Source organism: Anabrus simplex, chromosome 2 (genome assembly GCF_040414725.1).
Source record: "Anabrus simplex isolate iqAnaSimp1 chromosome 2, ASM4041472v1, whole genome shotgun sequence".
NCBI lineage: Eukaryota > Metazoa > Arthropoda > Insecta > Orthoptera > Tettigoniidae > Anabrus > Anabrus simplex.
The window spans coordinates 1,080,350,390-1,080,369,260 of record NC_090266.1 but is presented as its reverse complement, the minus strand read 5'-3'; the positions used below and the strand labels follow the sequence as shown (position 1 = coordinate 1,080,369,260).

General features: G+C 35.9%; 1 protein-coding gene across 1 annotated transcript in view; it reads left to right on the top strand.

Moving 5' to 3' along the window:
* The window catches only part of LOC136863779 (uncharacterized), a 742,720-nt gene extending 731,065 nt beyond the window's left edge, over window positions 1-11,655 (top strand). The window contains exons 6-8 of the mRNA XM_067140131.2: window positions 1,924-2,220; window positions 3,746-5,130; window positions 9,648-11,655. Coding sequence (XP_066996232.2) covers window positions 1,924-2,220; window positions 3,746-5,130; window positions 9,648-10,011 — 2,046 coding nt within the window. The 3' untranslated portion in view covers window positions 10,012-11,655. The remainder of the gene's footprint in view (window positions 1-1,923; window positions 2,221-3,745; window positions 5,131-9,647) is intronic.
* The last annotated feature ends 7,216 nt before the right edge of the window (window positions 11,656-18,871 follow it).

The window sequence follows — 18,871 nt, the reverse complement described above, 5'->3', positions numbered from 1 at the left end:
AACCCTGGAGGGTAAACAGATTACAAACGAACGAATATGTATGATACGAGTTTAGAACTCTGATCACACATAAGTTTGTTTGCAGATGGTGTTGCACTGTATACGTTATTAAATACGTCACAGGATGGTGAGCGACTGCAAAAGGCCATGACGAACTTGTGACGTGGACGGCAGGCAACGGTGTGGTGATAAACGGGGTGAAAAGTCTGCTAGACAGTTTTACCAAGAGGAAAGGTCCTCCGAGTTTAATTAATTTGTTGATGGGGTGAAAGTACCTCATGGGGATCAATGTAAGTTATTTGGTGTAAAAATAATGGAATATCTTCATTGGGGTTATCGCTCTATTGAGTTTCTAAATACTGTTTACCGATTTCTTAGTGTGGTTATGAGAGTATTTGGAGGTTGTAATAAAGATGTAAAGGAGAGGCCGTATACGTCGTTGTTGAGACCCAATCAGAGTACGGCTTGAGTGTATTGGACTCTTACATGTATTTTTTTTTATTCAAGCGCTGGAGGAGATTCAAAGGAAAGCAGCACGAGTTAGTGTTGGTGATTTCAGACAAAATAGCAATGTTACAAAACAAATTCCCCCTTTGGACTGGGAAGACTTAAAATTATGGTGACTAAGTTGTATGTTTCGAGCTGTCAGTAGAGAAATGGCGTGGAATTTCATTAGTAAAAGAATGGGCTTGACGGCTGTTTTTAAAAGTAAGGAAGGGTCGTAATATGAAGATAAATTTGGAATTTAAGAGGACAAAATGGGAAATATACTTGTTTATAGAGCAAAGAATTAGAGATTGGAATAATTTTTCACGGGGGAGGATCGATAGATTTCCTACTTCCATGAAATTATTTAAGCGATTAGGTAAACTTTATGGGGAATCTGCCGTCTGGACGACAGTGCTAAATGAAGGTCAGCGGTGACCAATCAGGTGGGAGATGCACGATAAGGAGGATAATCTGTTCAGTTTATTATCACAGATAAAAGCTGTTGTCACATGATGGGGATCGCTGGATGTTGGGCGAAGCTTGACACATTTGGAGTTTCATTGTTTCTCCACCGGGATGAAGTTGGCTTCGAACCTGACTGAACTCACAAAGTAGACATTCTATCCCAATTTTTGGCTAATTGCTGTACTATTTATTGAAATTTGTATCATGAAGATTATTCAGTACTTGCACATTATTAACTCCTGACTGTTAGGGAATGCACATTCATGTAGATTCGCATGCCTGAATGAAGGTAAGATAAGGTCAGCCTGCACTCGAAGGTACGGAATTATCATGTTTCATGTCACATTATTTCTGTAATTATACTCTTAGACAGTCCAAAAGAACCACGAAATCCTGTGAAAAAGGGGCAGAAGTCATTATATCTATTACCAAAATTTTATTGCAGCATATCTCAAACTGTAACACGTAATTATTCCTCCAAAGTGGTAAACGTGTTTTAGTTTACGCCAGTCAGTAATACAGTATCAGCATTCTTTCTTCGAGCAAAGTATTTCATGATGGTTTTTAACATCAAGGTGTTATTGTTAAAGAAAAATCCACAATAAGCATTTCATTGTTGTTATTCATTAGTTCGCCATACGTACTGTTCCATAGAAGCTTCCGTAACCAATAATATGACGATAGCTTATAAATATAGTGCGTATTTATTGCAGTAAATGACAATGTTTAATTGAAAAATGTGATCAATCCCGTAAGAGCCTCCAAACAGTGGAAAAAAAATGTTATCGTTCCTTCTACCATCTTGCTAATGTAGATCCAGCCCAGTACTTCTATATTTATTGAGATTATCCGGATAATAAATAGATGTATTCGAAGGGTGTAAACACGAACTTAGAACTTTAAGATCACAGCAGGTTTAGCACTGTACGGAAATGTTTAGTAACTTTAAATATGATTTTCTTTGTGCAGGTACTCTTCGTTGACTCCCGCTCTCACAGTTTTGTCCGTGACGGAGGTCACTGTGAGTTCTTACTTACGAGCTTCGATTCTTCATGGGGAGTTTTGGAGAATCCTCGCCACTCCCTACCGCCCAACACTACCTGTCGCTATCATTTCCAAGGTAGACGACACGAGACTGTTTGGTTGTCGTTTGTTAAGTACCACGCTGCTAGTGCAGATCCTGCAGCCTACGACTTGGGAGCTGAATGCAATGCACGCCTAAGGATTTGGGACGGGCGCATCTCCAGCACTGGATCACCAAGACAGGTTGGATTATTCGCACTATGACCTAGCATAAAATCATTAACTATGTTGATATGATGATATCTTAAATATAGTACCCGCTAGCTTATCTATGCAAGAACTAAAAGTAAAAATTTCTATAAATCCCAAATTACGTCATTTTTAAACCAATACTTAAGATATAATCTGATCATTTTCTGGATTTTCAACTGTGAACTCATCTTCTATTAATGATTTGAAGTATACAGTAGCAAATTACACACTTTTAGGAGATCTTAACAGAAACTATCGCATTTGATACGTTAGGTTTGTTTATATTCATCCAACATTAGTTCTGCAAATTGACAATTCAGTTTCTGGATAACTCTCGTAAATGTTTTCTGAATACGCGACTCTGGTTTCAGGGCAGAGACAACACGGAATTATTAGGTTTTAACTCAACTGAATAGCATTTTCTGAGGTTTGAAATGTTCAATATTTATTATGACTGACGTCGATAATATAGGCCTACACAAGTTTTCACTGTACATAGAAAGGGATTAATTGGACTTCGGTTCTAGTAAGCGGTGTGATATGGTCACTCCCATATGTAGTTTTCAATAACAATTCTGGAAATTCATTATCTTCAATCTTCCATTGCAAAAGTTATTGAGAATATTACACGCATCAGTTTATTATTTCACGTTAGTTTCCGACATTTACCAACATTATAATTGCGCAAGTTCAACAAGATGTTAATTACTCGATGACTGTTGAACGATGAAACTTAAAGTTATGTTACATAATGTTCATCTCAAACATAAAATGACATCCAAATATCTTACCCACTTTAAGAGTTTGATACAACAGTGAGTAAGAGAAATGGCCTAATTAATCATTCGATTTTTCAATCAAACCTTCAATTAATTTTTCCAAAGCGTTATAGGCATATCTATCTAGTCATTCATGAATATACTTTAAATAAACAATCAATTAGATACAGAAGAAAAGAATATACATTTGGTAAACACTGGGAATTTATTGATGAAATACAAAATATTACAAATTTCCACTGAAATATTGCAAATCGAAATCCAACACTCATCACAGGAAAGTTTCGAATTTACACATCACAGATGGCAATGAGGAATAACAAAATAGTCTGTTATTTTCATGGCATTTTCTTGAAAATGGATGACACAAATACAGGATATTTCAAGGCTTAACTAGCTTATTTTGTGACCGTTATATGTGTTCATTCTTTATGTTGTATTCCTCTTTAGATTTTCACAACAAGTATCATTACATTGCTCCTATTCTAGATGTTCCTCTCTCACTTAGTTTAGCTTAGAGCCTATAACACAGGCTTTGTCCGTAGCAAAAATGTCGTGTTGTTGATGTGCATCTTTATAATAGATAGTATCTTCCATACCATTGTCAGCTTGCCTGGTAAACTGAATTTAATTACTCTTCATCATTTTAGAAAAATGTTCCAAAAGTGGATGTTTTTTGTATTTATTTTGAATACTTAACACTTGTATTCACATAATTATTCTTGACTTGATTTCAGGTGAATGTAAGCCTGTTGGGAGAGTTCTGCAAAGACGAAGTTCCACGCCTTTGTGATCATAGTCTGTTGAGCAACAGCTCTCGGTTTACTCGCCCATGTTCATTAGCAGAAAGTTACGTGTCTACAGGTTCAGAACTTACACTGGAACAGTTCCTACGTCAAGGTAGTGCTCTATACCCTGTTAGCTTCGTCCTTCGCTACGAGTTTGTTGATACCTCACTGGAAGGTGCTCCTATCAAAGATTCTGACAATCCCTGCGATAGAGTGTTTACATCGTCGCCTTTGGCACCTGCTTCTGGTCGATTCCAGTCACCTAGAAGTGTATTTTTCTATGGTCGTGGAGGAGCACAAAATCTTAGCTGTATACTTCGTTTTGAATCAGGTCCAGGAGAAAGAGTAAAATTGACCTTCACTCGTGCCAGGTTTGGTGACCGTCCATGTCTCTCCAGGTTAGATTCAAGAACAGGACGATATAAATGCTCTCTCCTCAGATCAAAATTCGCCATGTCCCGTTACCTTGGTAACACTGCAGGGGTGTCAGAACTTTGGGTGTCTGAATATCCATGGCCTGGAGTACAACTACCTCGAGATTGTCTTTGCTCTAGACTCTCAGAACCTCTTGTTATAACAACATTGAGTTCTTCTGTGGTGGAAGTCAATTTTACCGTCACGCTTATGAATATAACGCAAGATTTTAGTGACTTTTATTTTGAAGGAGAATATCAGTTCTTAAGTGGATCTGAAATGGACGGAAGTATGTGCTCAACATCTAGAGAGGAAAGAAGACTACGTGGGTCAAGTGGTGAAATTGCCCTTCGTAGCCCTATAAATAGAAAAGCAGTCCTTCATTCCACACAGCACACTACGGTTGAAGACATACGGGAAGAGTCAAGTATTAGTGAGAAAGAATCTTCCAGTGTTCGGTGTGTAAACCATCCTTGGCTTATAGAACCAGAGGATACGGCTAACAATTTCCTGTACCTAAAAATACGAGGGTTTGAACTTCCAACCTCATCAAGCTCAACGTCTAAGGCTGTAAATAAGCGATGCCCAACACTGAATAGAATTGTTGTTTATTCTGGAGTGGACACAAGAGATCCTAAAGTGGTTTGTCCTGCTGAAAGTGTGGATGGGGAAGGATCAAACAAGTTACAAGTGGTGGAGGTGTTCTCTGATGGATGGAACCGCAGTAACAACAGCAATACATCTACAAATAAATTATTACTTTTGTCGCCACATGCACGCAGTTTCGTCGTAGAATTCTTGGAGAGAGAGCCCGGCAGTTATGCTGTGACTTGGATGGAGGTGTCCAAGAGGCCATTACTGACTTCATCCAGCTCATTTGTGATGTCATCTTCCACCAACATGCCAGATTGCCCTTACAGGTAGGAATAAATTTATATTTACCTTTCAGTAAATTTAGTTTTAGTTTAATTGGGGCCTTACATTCAGCATTCAGGAAAATGGGAGGGGTGCTATGGTACATAGTTTAATTAGATGGTTAGGGGCAAATGCCCAAGCCATTTCCTGGTAGAGGCAAATGGAATCGAGATGATGCAATCGTTCAGAATTAGTTTTAATCTGCTCTTTATTTAAGTTACTTTAAAATTTTAGCAACCCCGCTCGGTTTGGTCTTCCTACTTATGGGTGAAGATGTTTCATGTATCACAACGTTGAAATCATGTGTTACATTAAAACAGATCGAATACGTAGCATGAAGAAATGACACAAATTGAAAATTCGAAATGAACTTGGAAAGAAACAGAGCACTGTTTCAGTTGAAGAATTGTGAAGCGACAAGGTGTTACATCAAGAAATTAGAAGAAAATGCAGTGTAAATTAAAGGCATAACAAGTATTAGTGTGCAACAGAATTATTAAGTACATCTGTATGGAGAAATCGTCAGAGTATTGACTGGTCGCCTGATGCTGAAAATAATATTAACTATTCACTACTATTTAATATGAGTATATTCTAAATGAAGACACTGAAAATAAATTTCCACTGTACCAAAATATGAGCAAAAAAATAATCCATCCTTTCTGTGATAATTGAGAAAACATAAGTATTTTTACCTCTATTTAACTATAAAAATAGTTGTTCTTATTTTCAATTTAGATGGGGTTTAATGTAAAATAGTTAAGGTGATTATTCCTGATATTGTCACCGACGGTAGTAATAAACCTTCAAGTCATTTTTAGCAAGACGATATATTAGTATTAAGCCAAAAGGGTATGTGAATTATCCACAAAAGAAGTGCAGACAAGTAACTGAGGAATGAAGAAGCTTTATAAGTCTATGCATTGGATGAATAATGTATTCCTTAGTAACATCAAGGAAATACTAAGCATTGAACAAATCTGAATACAATAACATTTCCTATATATGACCATTCTTAGTAAAATGCCCTTATTTGGTCAAATTAATTGATATCTTCAGTCTGGAATCTTACAGGGTAAAATTAGCTCGTGGGTTGGTCAATATTGGAAAAGTGTTTTTACATATTTACAGACCATTATAATCGGCTTGTGAACTGAGGATGGTTGGCTTATATACAATACTCAAATATTTCGACTGACCACAACATAAATTCAAATTGTCGTAATTATTCCTCTTTGGAGGGGGAAGAGTTCGACCACGGGGACAATTTTACAACAGTACAGGAATTTATTACGATTTAATTGAGGAAAAACATCTAATTAAAGTGACAGCTGTATAAAGAGTGTATGGGCGATAAATCAGTGTGCGTAAATAGTCATTTAGACAGAAGATTCTATAAGTCCAACTTGTTTGGTGAATGCGATGGGACAACATTTTTACAGGACGGTATATTGTAAGGATTAGTGATCAGTAGATCATAAATTCATATTTCTATCTGATTGTGTGCAGAACAACACGGACCTCATGGGTAGCATTTCGGAGAAAAGAAAAAAATAATATGAATATAATATTAAACAATCCCTTACGTTACTTACGAAAATGTGGAGTCTTTATTTTACGCAAGGATGAAATGGTTAATGCCGAACTATGAAATGTTCCATGAAGCTTAATACCGGCGGGTCGATCTTCGATACTAATTGCTGAACTGACGTTATCATTATTTTACGAAGGAGCACTGTTTTTCTCTCTACTTATCCTTGCAGCAACTACACCTGCAAAATAAATAGTGAGATGTTCTGCAGAAAATACTCCTTCATAAGCAAAGTGGATGGTTCTAAAGACAATTTTTCCCGAGGCTGAACATATACTGTAGTGGCATAGTCAAGCTTACCATACAAATATTTAATAATTTTTAAACATGGTTATCTCATTTATCTCTGATTCTGGAATGTACATTCATTTGTATTTTGAAGGAAATAGGAAGACAAGCGAGCGAGGATGCAGGAGAGGAAAATTTTAGACGTGTGGAATTCAAATTTACACTGGGATATGTTGAAATACTGTATATACTTACCTTATAAATATCATTATCCTTCATTCTGAGTATACAGCCTTTAAAGTCTAAGAGTCTTCCGATGTGCTAACGTGCTACAAAATATTTTAGGAAGTAACGAATTTACGTACTTTGTACTCAAAGCAACGTGAGAATTTCCTTTGTAGTAACATTAAGTAATTTTAATACTCTTAAATCGTATTGCAGTTTACCAATATTTACATATAGAAGTATTGTCTTACATGGTGTACAAAAAGTTTTCTTACTCTTGTATTCAGATCCTTTTTCCACGTAATTAATCTGAAATGTTAACTGTAAAGTAATCCAGGCAAAACAATTGAATCATGAAACCTATTTCAGTTATTGAAAAATAATCTATAATGAATCCAAGAATTATACTGGTAATCATTCCAATATAATATATTACACGTAGTTTGAACGTGCGTGAACTCTCCTGTTGTACACTCTTTCACACGTGCTCATGTTTTCTGTTAGCAATTTTGTTGGCCTCACGAAATTATAAATATGACATTTATCGTAAACTTTGTTTCCATCGAATACTTTTACGAACCAGGAGCATGAACTTACATTTGAAATATAATTTATTGAATCATGCTTCTTTGGTGAAGAACTTCATGTTCTACCCAAATCATGTAAGAAGTCATAAATTCCTCTCCATGCAATATCATTGAAGAAGTAATCAAAACTTGCCTCAATTTCATCATAGGAAAGATGTACATTTAAGTTAAACAAGTCACTATTGCATATAAGTGAACTGAAGGAAATAATTAAATTGGGCTAATGTACTCCCGCTTATTTAGTTAATTACTAATTGAAAACATTCATTTACAATGTTCTAAAGAAGAAAAATGGAATATACAGTCGATAAAGTGAAACTCAAATTTAATGAAATAAAATTTATTTTATAATCTTTTAACAATATTTGGTATAAAACGTTCACTACTTACCTGTGCAATTCAAGATGATGCTTGAAGACTGAAGAAACTTTAAATATTTAACAATCTTTGGTGGTTATGCATTTGTATACCTCTTGTGATATTGGACAGCGTACATGTTGCTTTAACTGTGCAAATATGGACCATCGACGGCCTACAACACTAGTATCAGCAGTAGTTGCTGTTACAACAGCAACGAAGTGAAGTTCTTGCGGATTAGTATATTAAAACTAAGATAATCGGACATAATCTCAAATTTCATTCACCATCATTATTAACATCACCACCGTCATCATCATTGTACTGCTTAACGTGGAGGAAACCTGAATGGATCTATGAACTGCAGTGTATACTTTTAAAGAACAAAGAAGACTTAAAAGTATTCCTAGGATTTGACTTCAAAATCTGTCTCTTCTCTACATGTCCTGGTAATATGTATGGAATGAAAATTATCCCTTCAGAACAACGATATAATTTTACGAATACATTCACTTAAATCAACGTCATTCATGTTATGATCTACACAACCACAGCATATGTGAACTCAATAATCTGCAAGTTACAAGAAACCTGGAAGCAGCTCATAATATGAATTTTTGACGTAATGGTACTTGATTCATCTTCTACCTTACTATGAATCCCTTCTGGTGATGGAGAGGAAGGCCAAATTAATGCAGAGTATGGACACCTCATCGTTGATTTTGCATTTCGATAAATTTTTGCCTCTAGTTCCTGCGATGATTTATTATAGTATACTTGATTTTGCAGTAAATATAACTTCAGAATAAGATATTTTGTAAGCTTTCTGAAGAGTTACGACAATCGATGCTTTACGTCTTTTTACAAATCTGTCATCATGCTCCACACACTGTCTTTTCTCATATTAGTTAAAATTTAACTCATCTGCAGTTTCCTGGGTTTGTTGTAAATAAGTTGAACTTGCCTTTTAAATGCATAACATTGTTTAATATTTCATGAACAGATGACAAAGAAACTTCCGATCATAGATTACGCGTTTTATAAGTTATTCCATTGAAGTTATTAACCGGAAGGGAACCATGTAAATTTATCTATTTTTGGAGGCACGTAAATGTAAAAATGAAATGGTTGCATTTCTGATGTGGTCTTTCACTCAACAGAATTAAAACTTGATTGTACTTGTATTCCTAAAAGCCCAAACCATTATATAATGTGATTACAATTAATGCATTGAAAATTAACTCACGAGGCATCAATTCAGAAAATATGTCCTTTTGAGCTTCTAACATCTGAATGATGAATTCTATTAGCATTAACGATCCAAATCATTGCCATCTGTTATGATAATATTCAGTCCAGAGTAAAATGTGTGAGGTGTGCCAATGAGGGTGAGTAAGTGTGCATGGATGTGACTCTGAAATTCCAAGGTTTAAACAGAACTGAGTAAGGCCTTTATCAAGTCCCCAGATATTTCTGTAATTATTAATTCCCAAAAGTGAGACACGCTGAAAGAGAACACTGGCTGTTATTACAGGTGTCCCGAGTTGAACGCCTGTATCAGCGCAGCTCTATGGTGTGATGGATCCAGGCACTGCCCATCAGGGTTCGACGAAGAAGAGACGAACTGCGCCTACCAGTTCGGTATTCCTCTGCTGTACGTAGCCATTGGTGCAGGGGCATTAGGTGTTCTTGCCCTACTGATTGCAGTGACAGCAGTTATAAAATTCCGTCAGCATCGTCGCAACGAGCGGAAAAAGAAGAGCTCAAGCAGTAACAATACAAATCATCTCCACATCAATCATCTGCACAATAATGGTGACAGTGTCGGCAGTGTTGCTAAACGTTACCCTACCTCAGCTGAGGAAATGTTTTTAGACGGTAAAGATAGCCTGTGTTGACAAAACGTGGTCACTATGGAAACGACCGTGTGACGTTCACCATTTTATAGAGCCAATTATTATTACGAACATGAACATAAGTCTTCTATATTTATGAGTTACATGAACAACCCCGCAATTAATGAATGAAAACAGTATTTGTTCATCAAATTATTCTGATAATTCGCGGTCACTTCGATGTCCAAACTTCGCAGATGTTTTTCTTTTTTCACAATTCTGAAGAATAATAGTCCGAATAACATTGGATGGAGGATACTGAATAAGTTGCTTTGCAACCTAAAGCATACCAACATATGCATTTGAAATTATCATCTGTAGCTGTTTTCTATGTTAACAGGCATCATCACACTACCGATTGTACATATGAAGAGTTTTGCATCCATGGAACTTTGCTTTAAATGATATAAGATGTGTGAGCAGTTGAATTAACTAGGAAAGTTTAATGCAGCGTCCTCAGTACATGTTTATTTATTTACGAGTGAAATATAATATTTTGTAAAAGAAAACGGAAGATAAGGAACGTTTACTGTTTTGTGAATTTTTGGTCTGGGATATTGGTGTAGGCATACTGGGCTGTTTAGGCCAACATTAGTGTATGAAATTGCCAGTAGTACAGCAGTTAAATTGGATTGACAATACGAACGGTTGAACATAATTGTTAGAGTGTGAAATTTCAGTGAAAAACTCACAAAACGAGCGATATCAATGAGTGAATGTGCGTACTATGCAAATTGTATAACAATTCAGTATGAACTTTAAAGGTCAGTCGTTAAGTATGATAGGTTGGAAGAGTCAATACCGAAACCACATCTCTGCCATGCATTATTTTAGTTCGTATTTGTATGCAGCAAATTTACGCAGCTGAGGGCAAGAGGAACGCATTGTCGCGGAGTATCTTACCATCATAATGTGTGCTGAATGTCAGCAATTAGTGTTATTTTTAATAAGTTTTATTTACATAAATTCGCCTCAGTGAATATCATTTAATATGAAGACTGCAAGACGTCAGTGACCTGAAGTTCGACGACTATTATTGAGAAAAAGGGGTATTTTTCACTGGTGCTTGATTTTTTAGCAAGGATAAGTGTAAGAACATCTCCTTACAAAACGTGCTTGTGATTTAGATGTGACGTACAGTAATAAGCGGAATATTTACGTAACACGTAAGCAGAGAATTGTTTCAGGTATGGACACACAAAGTGGGACCATCTAATGAGAAACTGAATCCCAGAAATTTCACAAGTGCGACAAATCATATTTATAAACGATAATTTATATCCGTGAATTTTTAATACCACTGCTCTTGAAAACTAAGGGCAAATTGGATATATGTTACATGTGATACCTACAAGATGATAATATCTTAATGTAATATACATACGTCCCCTTAAATATCAGACTATTCAGAAGACTTTGATATGATATTTGATGTTGAAAGGCGACAGTGTTAATGGATTCCTACTAAAATAATGTACAGTTAAATGCCATGCATTATATGAGACTTCTTTTCTGAAAATAGGGGAGTAGTTTCCACGGAGGTGTAGTCTTGCTCAAGACTTGAATGGGGAACGTTATCAATTATTTCAGATTTTTTTTTGTGTCATGGCAAATTCTTTAAGGAAAGAAAATGTATTCATTGTAATATGTGGGTATATAATTTTATGTAAAAATGTATAAGATAAAGTAAATATTTTATGTTTTGATGTTTTGTTCTACTTATCATGGTATATCATAAATATGAAGCTGATGATGTGGATTAATTACCATATTAATTGCGCATTCGTTTTAAATGACAGGTTTGTATAGTAATTTGAAATGTGATTTGAATGACGTACCATGGGACAGGATTTGCAGTATATGTTGATATAATTTATTTTACTGTATTTTAACATTCCTTATTTTATCGTTGTAATTTTGTTTGTCGTATCTATTCTGCAATAATTTATATTATTACCGGTATGTTAAAACATTAATTCACGTACTCTAAAATGGTCGTATTGCACCGTTACAAGACAAACGTCAAGCATTGGGTAAATTTCTAAGAAAGTGCAATGAAAATTGAAGTATATTTATTGTTTCAACACATACAAACCAAATTAACTTCATTGACGTAGAAACTCATCATGAAGTCTGAGCCCTAAATATTTGAGTTTGGGCAGAATGACCTACCTGGGCAGCAGTGAGCAATATTTTATTTCCGCTTTTCATTTGAATATCGTCGTTGCGCCTAGAAAAACCGCTATGTGATAATATTTTAGCTTGGAACTCTGACCAGAAAAAGGTTTGTCATCTAAGGTTCAGTATTTCCTGATCTATTTCATCGAACTTTCCTGCTTCGGGTCAGTATTTATCCGCACAACATTGTCGCATAACGGTATTTGGAGGCGCATCTACGATGTGTAATATTAGGCGTCGGTTGGGAAGTTAATTTACTACCGAAATCTATTCTTGATATCTTTATTGCGTGTTCGATTTAGGATAAATGGATTGAAGATTGAAAAATTAGTTACGAGATACGAAAGAGAACCACTCTATACTGAAGTGGAATGAAAAAAAGTGGACATTTATAAGTATATTGAAATATTACTTACCGAGCTAGATAGCTGCAGTCGCTTAAGTGCGGCCAGTATCCAGTAATCGGGTGATAGTGTGTTCGAGCCCCACTGTCGGCAGCCCTCTAGATGGTTTTTCGTGGTTTCCCATTTTCACACAGGCAAATGCTGGGCTGTACCTTAATTAAGGCCACGGCCGCTTCCTTACACTTCCTAGCCCTTTCCTATCCCATCGTCGCCATAAGAGATATCTGTGTCGGTGCGACGTAAAGCAAATAGCAAAAAGAAAAATTACTTTGAACTTGTCTACTGGTAAGCATTATGATTAACAGGGTGGTTAGCTTCCTTTTTTAACTGTTATAATTTTAGAATGACAGTGTGGTATACGTGGCCATACACTCTATGACTGCAAGGACTTTATAGTGAGCCTTAGCTTGGATATCCCGTTACGTGTGTTCAGCACTATCGGAATCGCATGCAAAGAATAATGACTCTTGTATTATTGCGCAATGTAACTGCGGAATATTACAGGATATTGATCATATTAGTATTAATGTTCCTTGAGCAAAGATGATGAATAATTTATTGTGCAAGATATCTAAGATATATCCATAGATTAACATCAGGTCTGTTACAAATATCTTGTACGCTTTTTCTCTTAAGGCTGGTTGTTGATTTTACAATATACTAAATCTTTGTTTGTTTTCTGATACCGGGCGAGTTGGCCGTGCGCGTAGAGGCGCGCGGCTGTGAGCTTGCATCCGGGAGATAGTAGGTTCGAATCCCACTATCGGCAGCCCTGAAAATGGTTTTCCGTGGTTTCCCATTTTCACACCAGGCAGATGCTGGAGCCGTACCTTAATTAAGGCCACGGCCGCTTCCTTCCAACTCCTAGGCCTTTCCTACCCCATCGTCGCCATAAGACCTATCTGTGTCAGCGCGACGTAAAGCCCCTAGCAAAAAAAAATTGTTTTCTGATATTAAACCTGATTCCACATAATTCGGAAGTGGATATCGAATCTGATCCATAAATATCTCCGCTAAATATTTCAGAACCAATGAGGCGTTCAAGGTTCTAAATATATTCATGTTCAGAGGCTAACTACCATTTCAGCACAGAGTAAATCAAATAAGAAATCATTGAAGAACCAATTTTCTTACTGTAAGGACTTGCATTCTTGATTTCTTCAGTCATGGATGTGCAGTGTTTCTTCACGAAAGACTTGCAAAATACGAAAACAAGCTGGTAAGGAAGACCAAGCCCATCTACGGCAGTGTACTGTCACGAGAAATGGATTTAGAATGTATGAATAGGAGTATTTTTCTTATAATGCAGTATTTTCTGCTGATTTTAAGATGCACCACAGATACCTGGCTTAAGTATTCATTCATAATATCTACGAAAATAGAATGCTTACCTTATATTTCCTCGTGAAGTAAAGTTAAAATTGAATGATGAGGACCCTGAGAGGTTAATACGACTAGAGTAAATGATGATAAGATAATTTTTATTCAGAAAGACAACTTTCGAGATATATGAGTGGTGGAAATCATTTACTAACTAGGGTAATATTGGAGTAGGTTTTAAATGTACATTGTAGCAAGAAAATGAAGGTAAATCAGACTTATATTACAAAATATCCATTCATAAATTAATGAATTAGCGTTTTCTTTCATACGTTCTAAAGTTGAAGATGCGTGTACCTGTATTTCGTCGTGGAGTAAAGTTAAGATTGAATGATTAGGACACTGAGGGGTTAATATAACTTCACACAGACAGGCGCGGGGTAACTTAAATTAAATATATTTTACAAATACTTGACCTGGTATTCAAATACCTATATCTATGTTCTAGAGAGTAATATCAAACATTTTGGAAAATTAAGAGCGTTTGTACATTTCTTCTTGAATAGAGACTTTTACCTAATATCATTAATAAACGATCAAAATAAAGTGAAATTTACCGCTGTGTGTATTCTGAATATTTATCAAAGTTCGGATGGATTCAGTTAATATTAAAATTTCAATATTTTTATATTTATCGTTGATTGGATATCTACTGGGCCATTCGGGCTACGATTTTATTTGGTTGTAAGTGAAGAGAGTGTAAATTTTTTCCTTGTTTTCGAAAAAGATCCCTATTCCGATTCTATTGTGAACTCAATGCAGTTTCCGTATACACACAAAGAACGTTGTGCAGACCACATGACAGAAATTGAATAGTGACTGAAGCAAAAGTTGAAAAGCATGTGAAGTCAGCATGACATGACAGACATTACTCATTAACTCCACGGCTCGATGATTAGGCCTTTGCGCTATCTCCAACGTTCCTTTAACGTATATACCACACACATCACTATCCTCCACTACTGAAACAGGCAGTTTCCATATACGGCAGACCCCGCCCACCGCCGTCAGAATGTTTGAGTTACAAGGGCTGCACATGGCTAGTAATCCCCACACGAAATTATTATTATTATTATTATTATTATTATTATTATTATTATTATTATTATTATTATTATTATTATTATTATTATTATTATTATTATTATTATTATTTTATGAAATAAATTCCTCACAACATTTCGAAACAACATGTTTAGAGCACTGTGAATAATTGTATCTTCAGAAGTATATATGATCTGAGTATCGCTTACTTGTCATAAAATGGGCATAAGGTGTAGGTATGAAAAAATGCATACCAGTAGATTTTTATATAATTTGACGGTTATTGTAATGAAATTACATGTGACAAAGCATGGAGAAACAGGAAAAGTATTCGGTTAGTTTGAACATTCAATGAAGATATGGAAAGAAGCATTTTCCTCTTCTAACGAACATAAATTTTATTTTTACAATTTCGTATTATGGACGGTAACTGACAACCACTAGCTGCCACCCATCAATTCAGTCGCTCCTTTCTACATGCTCACATCATACTTACAGTTTTGAGGACATGAATCAAATTTAATTCTTACTTCTTCACTTACTTCTTTGCCTCCCAAGATTCTCTGGACAAGCAAAGAAATGCTTGGTCGTAATCGTCATTATTGAATGCTGAGCTAACTCTAATCTGAACGCGAGTAAATTATACGTCATTTATGGTGAAGGAGTAAAGCTAGCTGCTGTTCCAGGTAATGGGGGTGAGTTGGTTCCCTTACTCGTATTTGGTAACACAAATCATATAATACTCTAAACATAACCAGAAGCCCATGCCTTCAGTGTTCGGCTCCTTTAAGTGATCATCATATTGACCACCACAAAGAATTGTCTGTACTATCGTAAGCACATGTTTGGAGTTGGCTAAAACAACTGCCTATAAATTAGAGTACAATTGTACAATACTTGATACAAATACAAGATGAGAGGTTTCTCTTAATTTATATACATTCACACTTCTATCACCTTGTGTCAGAGCCGTTGTGGCTCATAATAGCAAAGGTAATTATGATAAATGACTATTTTAACTTTACGAAAAGGACATTGATAAAGGAATGTCGAAGATGTAAACAGATACTTCATTGTGAGCACTCAAGTTAAACGTTTTCTCGTGCTTATATTGAATAACGACATATTTATAAGATTCTCTCTCTTACGACGTATTTATGAGAACCAAACCCTTCTGCTTTCTGTATTCCGTTTTCACTCATAACATTATATCTTTGAAATTGTTCTGTAATCAGATTAAGAAGCTGTGCTATTGTGTACTGCTTAATAACTTTAAAGTGTGCTTGTAATCGGAGCGTTTTAGAACAAACTTGCTAAGCCTCTAAAGTTAATTCCTAAAACAAACTACGTATAAATTCAAGTTAGTAGCTACATCATATAAACTCAAAAACCCAATGCTTCACGTTTGAAACATGCTGAGTAGACGGGATAGACAGTGGTTCACTTGCTTTCATTAGGCACTGCTATATTTTTTTCCAGTTTTTCTTATACCTTGTAATTTCCCAATATGTTCAAGTCCTTTATATATCGTGAATGAAATGAATAAGACTGGGTGTACTGATTCTTCCCCCTCAATAAATTATTTTGTAAAAATTGTTCAAGTATTTTATTTACCTTTAAAATCATGTTCCTACACACATAAACAAACTGAGCTTCCTGGTCAACAAATCTGGAGGAGTAACACCTGAAAGAAGCACAATTACTAAAGAATCTCTCATTGTCTCGCTTCCACGGAAAGACACATTTAAGTACTTTAGGCAAAGTGAGGAAACTATGCAGATAGTTTCTGAACTATGCACGAAACGATTTACATAGGAATATCAAACTCGTTTTCAGTATTGAGCACACAGAATGATAGAAATGTATTAATTATTATATAGGGATAATTTATGAAACAGTGTTTATTAGTTACTTTTCTTAGTACAACATACGAAATACCCATCATCAAGTGATGTTAGGAGACATATTAGCGATATCCATGACCAATGCAGTCAGTTTCTTTGATTGACTAGAGAAGAAAGTCTGTATTTAAAATGTAATAAGTGAGTGCAGGACTTCAAGTTTGTAGGTGAAGTAATTGTGTAAGTGACATTCAGATATCATTTAAATATAATTTACATCGTTTAGGGTTCGGCTGCTTCGAAAACGAATGGCTTCGATGCCCAGGATGTATATCAAAACGATGTGAAATACACTGACTTCTTTAGTTAGATCTAAATATTAAAATATGAAGAAAGCTGGAAATAAAGTATATGCTACATTTTACGGCGTGAGTCACATGTTAACGGAAGAAGATAATGCACTCATCTTAAGGTAAGTGGTTTACTTAATCATTATATAGTTGCAAATCTTTTCTACACCTTAAGCATTGAATTTTGGAGGGAATCATTATGGAGAGCAGATATTTAAAGAACCAGTTTGTAATCGTGCACCGTGGAGTATGTAAACGGCATTTACTCCAGGGGTCTGGTACATGGTTATTTTTACCTGAAACGAAACAATTTCAATTCCAGAGACTACTAAGTAGAAATAAAATCAATCAATCAATCAATCAATCAATCAATCAATCAATCAATCAATCAATCAATCAATCAATCAATCAATCAATCAATCAATCAATCAATCAATCAATCAATCAATCAATCAATCAATCAATCAATCAATCAATCAATCAATCAATCAATCAATCAATCAATTCGTAACTAACTGAAATAGAATACATTGCTGAGAGGAGGTCTGTAAATGAGTAATCGGCTTAGTTTTGAATTATTGGGAAATATATCTTTACTGTGTATGTACAGTGTTTATATTTACTTAGCTTAAATCATAAAACTTGCATGAGATTGCAATATTTGAAATTACTACTTTTTAAGGCGATAATTATTTTGCTTATTTCCAAAACGTCTCTCGTACACCAGCCAAAACTATCCGCAAATCAAGTAAGCATTTTTGAGTGTTATTTCCTTATTCTTCCTGTGGTTACGTACTGAACGTCCGAAGGACAAGATGCATTTTTAAAGCAAATTAGTGTTACTTTCAAGCACGTCCTTGTGCAGTATAAGGGCTGCGTTTAGAATAATGTTCTTCCGTGTAGAGTAACCTGCCGTGAGCAACGAGGAACCTATAACTCAAATTCGATTGTCGATGGACAATGCATGTTTTGGAAATAGGAACCTCAGTTAGAGTGTTATCATAGTAGGTCTGAACGTTTAACAGGCGTGTATCGTTGTGTTCTGTGTGCAGTCCTTCTGTTCATCAACACATTTTGAGCTGTAATCACACGTTAAGTGATTGAGATTCTCAGTAAAATTCGGTTGCATTCACCAGGAGATCAGAGTACGATAGTTATTTACGTCACAGCATAGGTGAATAACAATTGTAGATTTGGAATGTTGTGCAAACACTCCATAAACTGGAGTGAACGTTGAACGAACGAGTAAAGTGGATTGTGAAGTGATCCCAAGCCTGTAAATCAATTAGAAAACAAATTTTGATTTTTACTGCAGCCAATTCTGCCCCTGTGGTGTAGTGGTTAGTGTGATTAGGTGTAACACCCAGAGGCCGGGATTCGATTCCCGGCTCTGCCACGAAATTTGGAAAGTGGTACGAGGGATGGAACATGGTCCACTCAGCCTCGGAAGGTCAACTGAGTAGAGGTGGGTCGATTCCCACCTCAGCCATCCTGGAAATGGTTTTCCGTGGTTTCCCACTTCTCCTCCAGGTAAATGCCGGGATGGTACCTAACTTAAGGCCACGGCCGCTTCCTTCCCTCTTCCTTGTCTATCCCTTTCTATCTTCCCATCCTCCACCAAGGCCCCTGTTCAGCATAGCAGGTGAGGCCGCCTGTGCGAGGTACT